Source organism: Pezoporus flaviventris, unplaced genomic scaffold, assembly GCF_033815535.1.
Source record: "Pezoporus flaviventris isolate CSIRO_AGI_PZ_B2104156 unplaced genomic scaffold, CSIRO_AGI_Pfla_v1 ptg000001l, whole genome shotgun sequence".
In the NCBI taxonomy this organism is placed as follows: Eukaryota; Metazoa; Chordata; class Aves; order Psittaciformes; family Psittacidae; genus Pezoporus; species Pezoporus flaviventris.
Window position 1 is genome coordinate 42404624 of NW_026892549.1, and position 8384 is coordinate 42413007.

At 36.2% G+C, this 8384-nt stretch overlaps 1 protein-coding gene across 6 annotated transcripts in view; it reads left to right on the top strand.

Moving 5' to 3' along the window:
* Positions 1-7080, top strand: part of OSBPL6 (oxysterol binding protein like 6) — a 97091-nt gene extending 90011 nt beyond the window's left edge. For all 6 annotated transcript variants that reach the window (XM_061454439.1, XM_061454470.1, XM_061454450.1 and 3 more), the window contains 6 exons: positions 380-458; positions 1705-1849; positions 2938-3082; positions 4750-4876; positions 5448-5570; positions 6538-7080. In XM_061454439.1, coding sequence (XP_061310423.1) covers positions 380-458; positions 1705-1849; positions 2938-3082; positions 4750-4876; positions 5448-5570; positions 6538-6646 — 728 coding nt within the window. In that variant the 3' untranslated portion in view covers positions 6647-7080. The remainder of the gene's footprint in view (positions 1-379; positions 459-1704; positions 1850-2937; positions 3083-4749; positions 4877-5447; positions 5571-6537) is intronic.
* Positions 7081-8384: the final 1304 nt, after the last annotated feature.

The window sequence follows — 8384 nt, forward strand, 5'->3', positions numbered from 1 at the left end:
ATTTCTTACAAACACAAGCAGTTCCTTTTACACAGTTGAACAAGCAGCTATTTCTTTCTTTGTATCTACTGGCATATGTCTTTAATTTGAATAGAATATTTTCATGAGAGAGTTGACAGTTGTGTAACACAGGCATGACTTCTAGAAGAAAATCAAACTTCTTTTTAGTTGTTCTGACCTAATGTCATTTTCTACTTTTTTTTTTTTTTTTGTTGTTGTTCCTTCTGTGTTTTTGTGGCAATCTCATACTGTCATGTTTTAAACTGGGTGGTCTAGCACAGGTATCTCATGTGCCACTTGTGCAGATCACTGCAACGGGGAGGGTTTGATCTTTTCAGTTTTTGTAAATCTTTCTTTCACATTTGTAAATTACATTCAGATATCAGATGGAAAAACAAATTCTGGGGGAAATCAATGGAGATTCTGCCAGTTGGAACCTTGAATGTGACTCTTCCAAAGTAAGCTACTGTCCTGTTTCCTTTTGATTTCAATCTTTGCTGCCTTGTGAATGGACTGGGGGAAGTGTACGCAGACATCAGTGAATTGTACTGGTGAAAGTCACTGGCTAGCTCAGATTTCTCCTTAGTGTACAGATGGGGATACACAAGTGTTTTTGAGCTTAAAGATCCATTTGATTTTTTTGAGGAAAAATATACAAACTCTCTCAAATGCAACAGAAAGGGGATGGAAATGTTTTAGGAGAGAGAACCCAAGTTTTACAAGTACGGTAATGATACAACCGTTCCGAACAAGGCTGCAATGTAGGATGTCAGCAACTGCTGCTGCTCTCAATACTGAGAAATGTTCACTCAGAACAACCAGTAGTAACAATGTAAGGCCAGTTTTCAAAATGCAGGTAAGCCCAAACAGATTCTTCAGATGTTGACAGAGTAGTTAGAGTTGTTTCACCACCAGTAAGACTAGTTGCAAGTTGTAAATCCTGAGTATATGCAAGGAGAGGATATTTTGAACATGTCTGCTGTTTTTGCAGTAGTATTCCTGCTCCTGTATGTAGCAGCCAGCCTTTCTTTCTGCTTCTACCAGTATGGAATCACTCCACTTTGCCTCTTTATTGATTTCATGAAATTGAAGTAAATGCACTCAGGAGCATCTTTGTCTTCTGTCTTCATGCTTGCCCCTCAGCTCTGAAGGAGGATGTACTTAGCAAATTCTCTCAGTTTATTCCTGTGTTTGACAAGAGAGATGCTCTGACTCTGTAGTTGTTACATAAGGAAAGAAATGATGTTCTAGTGAGCTCCGGCTTCCTTCTTCCTTTCTGTTATCTCCTTTCCATATTATTTTGTTCTACTTGTAATTTAATTGCATTGTGTGCTTAATAGCTTCAATTCAGCCTTATGTTGACCTTTGAGCACTGTCCTGCCCCTGAAGGAATTATGGCCAAAGCACTTAATGCTCTGAGCACAGTGAATATTCCATGCAGGGGTTCAGTGGTTCATAATGTCTTGATTTGTGGCTCATAGCAGCATTCTTCAGTTCTCTGCTCTATAGCTTAAGTGACATTCTCTAAGGAGGATTAGTAATGTACTGAGAACCAGTGCTTTATTAAAGTAAGCTCTTGTTTCAAAAGTCTTTGAGGAACATGGTTTTGTATTTATGATAATGGAGTTATGTTTTACTTTTCTTGTGTGTCCATAATAATTACGATTAATGTATGTTATCAACTACTTGTTTATCTGTTCTTAGGTATGGAGACTACTATGTCTGGAACAAAGTCACTACTTGCATACATAATATTCTTAGTGGAAGGAGGTGGATAGAACACTATGGAGAGATAACTATCAGAAACACAAAAAGCAGCATTTGTATTTGTAAACTTACGTTTGTCAAGGTAACATATGTATTCTAATACATATCATATATTCATAAAACTACATAGTTCAAGCATTTATCAAGTTGTTTCTTCAGTATTCCTGAAATTCACATTCCACATTTTGTTTTATCAACATTTGTAAATATGTAAATTGCAAATGGGAGTGTTATGTCAAGTAGCCTAACTCTATTCCGTTGAACATTTGATACCATTTGATGTGAGTGTTGCATTGCTGTATAGCTGTGTGCTATACTGTTGTTGGTTTTACATTAAAAATCGAATGTCAAAGTTTCTTTTCTGTTACTGCAATGAAATGCAGTGTCACTGTAGACTTCTGTGCCGTTTTACTTCTGCCTTTACTAGAATTTGGAAGTCAATATTTTATCTCTTTACATTAAATAATGCTGCTTTGGTTCACAATATTTTAAGAACCGGGCAAGGACCATATATAAAACCAGACCGCTATATAGCTATGTCACTATCAAGTATTTTCTCTAAAAATAAGTTTGTCTTCATATTGCAATGAAATACATCAATACCATTGCAGTTACTGTGCATTACTGTAAATCTGAAATTCAAGTCTTGATGGATATTCTGAGAATGGGCAGCTGGCTCAGTAGGTGAAGGTGGAAGGAGTAAGTATGTCTTAAGAAAAGAGAAACAGAAGGCAACAAAGAACAAATAATACCAGCTGAACATGTTCCCTGCTTCACCCAGCAGTATGCAGCATCAATCAAAAGATTCCTTTACATGTACAGGTATATTCAGTATTTCTCTGTATAGAAAGAAGAGTGTTAGCTGGCTGTGATCTTGCACTTTCAAAGTGTCATTTTTGCTGAATTGCATGGGATTTGATTTGGGTTGATGAACAACAGTATAGTCCCCAAGTTATATGAAAGCCATATTTCAAATTATTCAGGGTTTCCCATACACTAGATCAGTTCATATTCAGATTATCTGAATTTTGAGTTCTGATATTCTTGCTTCCAGGTGAGCTGTTCCAGTACAGTAAGTGCCACACAATTAAGATTTGTGCAGTATCTGTACTGGTACAATGGGTAATGCAAAAACCAGTGTTAACTAGTGATTTATTCTTAAATTTGCAGGTGAACTACTGGAATTCAAATGTAAATGAGGTCCAGGGTGTTGTGATAGATCAAGAGGGGAAGGTGGTTCATCGCCTTTTTGGAAAGTGGCATGAAGGCCTTTATTGTGGGGTTGCACCTTCAGCCAAATGCATATGGAGGCCAGGTAATAACCTTGTAATAAACTCTGGCAGGCACTGTAGTGTAACTCTAAACTGTGTAAAGCTTGTTTAGCCATCATTTAAATACACAAAATACTACTGGGGAAATTAAATTTCTGGCTAGACAAATAAGTAAGTGTCCTGGGTTCAGCTGTGACAGTTATTTTCCTCCTTCCTAATAGCTGGTGCAGTGCTGTGTTTTGGGTTTAGTTTGGGAACAATGTTAGTAACACACCAATGTTCTAGTTGTTGCTAAGTAATGCTTACTCTGATCAAGGACTTTGCAGCCTCTCTTGCTCAGCCAGTGAGAAGGGGCACAAGAAACTGGGAGGAAGCAGAGACAGGACACCTGACCCAAAGTAGCCAAAGGGGTATGCCATACCACAGAACATCCTGCCTAGTATATAAACTGAGAGGAGTCACCCCGAAGGCTCAGATTGCTGCTTGAGTCAGGCAGGGTATTGGTTGGCAGGTGGTGAGCAATTGTATTGTGTATCACTTGTGTTTATTAGTTTTGGGTTTTTTTCCTTTCCCTTTTTAGTTTTATATTCTCTCCCCTTGTTACTTCCTTTATAATTATTATTATTAGTAGTAGCTTTATATTATGCTTTAGTTATTGGACTGTTCTTATCTCAACCCATGTGGTTTACATTCTTTCGATTCTCCTTTCCAACCTGCCTGGAGCAGGGGGGGAAAGGTGGGGAGTGAGCGAGCAGCTGTGCAATTCTGAATTACTGGCTGGGCTTAAACCATAGCAATGACAATTTACATGAATTAAGGGTAATGGTAAAATTAAATGTTCTTATAGGGCATAATCTTCGTCAACTCAGTCTGACTCCTGGTCAAATATTTGGGGGTCTTGGGGTCAACATAAGAATAAAATTAAGAAAAGAGCTGTATGTTTGGCCTGCCTGCCTTCTCACAGATATCAGTGTAGCTTATTTGGGTGCAACAAATAAGAGATGCCAGTTTATTAAGTTTGTTATCTTTATGCTTTATTAGCCTAAAGAATAAGATTTTCAGAGATGGTGAGTTTGTGATTTCAGGAGCTGGTTTCAACTACCTTACTGTGTGCTTAGAGGCCCTGAGGTTGAATTAGTCATCCTTTGCACCTATGATATTTTTCATACATTAAGGATTATCCAGGAATTGTCATTATGTAATTTTGAACCTTACTCTGTATTGATAGTATTTTGAACCCTACTTTTCACCCTACTCTCTGCAATGTCTACTCTGACTGCTGTTTGTGCTGAAGGTTTTGGACAGTGCTGAAGCAGTCTGTGAGTGAGCCTTATGTTCAAAATTAACCCTAAGATCAGTTAAGGTTAGCTTTTATACAGACATTTGATAAGCCCACTTTCTAGGGAACAGGAAACTATGTTTAAGTTGAAAATCTTAAAACCAGTATTTTTTTTTTATTTTAAAAGGAAGAAAGATCATAAAATTTTTGAATGTGAGCATGTAATTACAACCTCTGCAGAAAAAGCACTTGAAATTAATATTTAGTGACTTTCTTTCTACCTAGTGAATAGCTTTTTATGCTTTTAAATTGTATGTGAGAGTAAAATATATTCATATTTTTGCTTTTATAATTTAATAAAAAAATGAATCTCTTGCATATTTAGAATAATAGTTTCAAAAACTTTTTTCTTTCTCATACTTATTCACGCAGGCTCCATGCCAACTAATTATGAACGTTATTATGGCTTCACGAGATTTGCTATTGAGCTCAATGAATTAGATCCTTTACTGAAAGATCTTCTTCCTGTGACAGATGCACGATTCAGGCCAGATCAAAGGTAAGAATGCTCGTTTATACATATAATATTTGGTGGTTTTAATGCTGGGTTTGGCCGAGTACTGAATTTTATCTATGTCTTTACTAGAGTCTGAACTAAGATTTGGAGAATTCTGCTAGCAGAGAAGGTATTCAGTATTGGAATCAAATTTCTGCTTTACCTAGTTGAGGAAAAGTAGAAAGCATCCTGTTGGTACAGTAGTGCTGTACAGCAGTCTTTGGGCAGAGGTAGGATTCCTCATAACAAATGGCAAAGACAGGCTCTGAAATGTCATGTCCTCCTGCAATGAATGGAAGCAATGTTAATTTCCTCATTCTCAGTTCATAATACCTCAATGTTTGTGTATGCTGAAATTGCTAAAGTGTATACCTTAGGCTATAGATCAGGTACATGTAACTGGGGAGTCACATCTCGGTTATGCTTATTTTATGAGATTATGACTACATCTGAAAGTGGGTACAAGACAGACAACAGGTGTGGCTTCCACTTGTCTTTTATGATGATTGTTGCTAGAAAATCCCTTTTTCTAGACACTGTATAATTGCTGCAATACCTGTTATTATCCATGCAGGCTTCTGGAGGAAGGAAATATAGAAGCAGCAGCATCTGAGAAACAAAGAATAGAGGAACTCCAGAGAGGTCGGAGGCGATACATGGAGGAAAACAACATTGAATATAGACCCAAATTTTTTAAGTGAGTCTATTAATTTCAGGAGAAAGTCTCTGTTTTCTATAGTATGGCTGTACAAAGTACTGCAAGAATTACCACCAGTGTGGTCTGTTAATTGTGAAAGCCTGGAAAATGGCAATTTTAAGAAAAAATATCAGATAGATGAGTTCTACTTGAAACAGTTTTTACATATTTTAAAGCTTCATAATAGAAAGATTATTTTCTCACAAGGTGTAACAACTATGCAAGCCTACTGCACCCTTTGGCCAATGTTTTTTGAACTTTGAAGTGGAACAGAAGTACAATATTAGGATCTAAGATTCAACTATGTTACTGGTTTAAGTCTTTGCATAAACAAAGTAAGAAATAGTGACCTGTAAAACAACATCATACATATATTTATACATCTGTGAAATGCATATATAAATGTATGTGCATGTATACGTAAATTACAGTGTATTTATTTTTGAGTGAGGGGTGGTGGTGGCTTGGTTTTTGTTTTCAATTAAGCATTTTTCTGAATCAAGGGATAGTTAATACCAAATTGTCTGATGTTTAGCATGAGTAATCAAAAGGGAAAAGATTGGACATGCTCGATGCAGTTTTGTAGTAGAAGATGAACAAAATACAGAGGAGGCAAATAGCATAAAAGGTAAAAGTCTTGCATTCTGCAAGTTTAAACTCTTGCTTGATTCTGTGCACATAGTCAGAATCTGTAATGGCCAAAGAGGTCTTATGTGGTTCTAAGACCAGCTCACACCGATCAGGCAGCATACATGCAATTTTGGCTGTCTTCTAAACGTTCCACTTTTGACACAGGTAGAGAGGTTGATTTTTATTTTTAAATCCCTGAATGTTCTCATGTCTTTTACAAATATGAAATCACATTTAGTATTGGGTTAGGTCAGAGGGGTATGGAATTTGATTTCATATTGCATAAAGCAGAGCTCTCTGGTCAGAACTGTTTCTTCTTTTTTTTATCTTTCTACAGAAAAGTTATTGATGCTAATCAAAGAGAAGCCTGGGTTACCAATGATACCTACTGGGAACTGCGAAAGGATCCTGGCTTTAGCAAAGTAGAAATTCCCATACTCTGGTAAACTGAGAATGTAGATCTAGTAAACATATCACTCTGAAGAAAAAAATAACTATGCACAATATGTTTCTAATAGCTAAGTGTGGTTTGTGGGTCTGCGGAAAAACCTATCATTCACATTTATATTCATCTTTATAATGGACTTCTGAAAGTGCATTAGACCAGGCCCCTGACCACTTCTGGATCTTTTTAATTTTGCAGCAGCCATTAAAAAAAAAAAAAAAAAACAAAGAAAAAAAGGGAAAAAATAATAAAAAAAAGAAACAGAAACCTTTTAAAGTTTCATACATTGAAAATTCAGAACAAAAGAAGCAGATGAGTTATCCAAAGTCACTTGGAAGAGGTGGTAAATGCAGAACTGCAACCGGTGCTTTAAACAGACATTAAGAGCAATGTAATTTAAATAAAAAAAAAAAAAGAAGAAAAAGAGAAAAAAAATTCCATTTTATTTCAACTATTTTTGTTAAAAACTCTTGGGTCACAGCATTGTCATTTCTGGCTTCAGGTTAGTCCTTTGGTATGATGTGGTTGGACTGGCCTTTGTCAAAAAGATATGCTTTTCCGGAAGCTGTTCCCATTCATATGCCATTGTTCATGCCTTAAACAAAATATGAAGATGTACAGTAAGTAATTTTAAAATATGTATGCTTAGGCTTGTATGAAGGGCAGATTTTTAAAGCACTAGAATTTTATCCTGATATAAATATTGGAGAACCTGCATTATTTAAAATCAAAAAACAACCAAACATCTAACTGTATTTCAGAGGTATGAGATCTACTGTATATGCTTTAGCTTTGGGAAGCTGACTGTATACTCAGACTGAAAAGAAACTGCAAACTGCTTGAATTTGAGGCAGTTTTGAAAAACGCGTATGAATTGCTGGTCAGAAAATTATATTCGAAATGACTGATGTTGAGTTTCCCCGTAACTGTTTATACCATTAGAATTCCCTGAAGTTTTGCAACAGTGTTAAAAGCACAGGAAGATTTCATGGGAAGGACTCTGGCTTCTCTCTGGAAGCTGGATAGTACTATAAAAATGCAACTGTTTTCTGCCGCACATACTGCTTACTGGCTCTGATTTGTCCCCATCCACTTTTCTTACCTAAATTTATATTTGAGAGTATGGAAGAGGCTCCCATGTGTTGTAGCTAACAACTACTATTTGTGTTGCCAAAATAGCTTTTGTGCAAAATTATATTTTACAGTTTTTTGTAAAGTGATTCTATATTTTTTGATTAAGAACCAAGTCTCTTATGTGTTGCTAAGCCTCAGTTAATATATGTGGGAGAAGGCTTGGCACTTTCTATTTGAAAATCTCTGAAACATTAAACAGTAGGGCAGATTTTAATAAAAAGAAACAAAGTAATTTTATTAGGTAAAAACTGCATTCCATATAGTATGATCTAGTCTTCCATTTATGCACGTATTATACATCCAGGCACTGATGATAGGTTAGATTTCATGCATATACACTGTGTTTCTTTCTATTCATATGCAGCATACATAGTGCACTTGAATTTTTCTATTGAAGATTGATTCCAGTACCGAGACCTAAAAAAAAGCATTAGAGAAGTATGTGATCCTGCCAGCAGAGCTGCTTGGACAGTTCTCAGTAGATTACCACACATACCCAGCTCTCTACCTGCTTCTGTTTTTTTGCAGAGTCAGGTCCCTACAGAACTGAGATTACTTTGGTTATTTAATACACATTCAGTTCTTCCCCTTGTTTGTATGGCAAA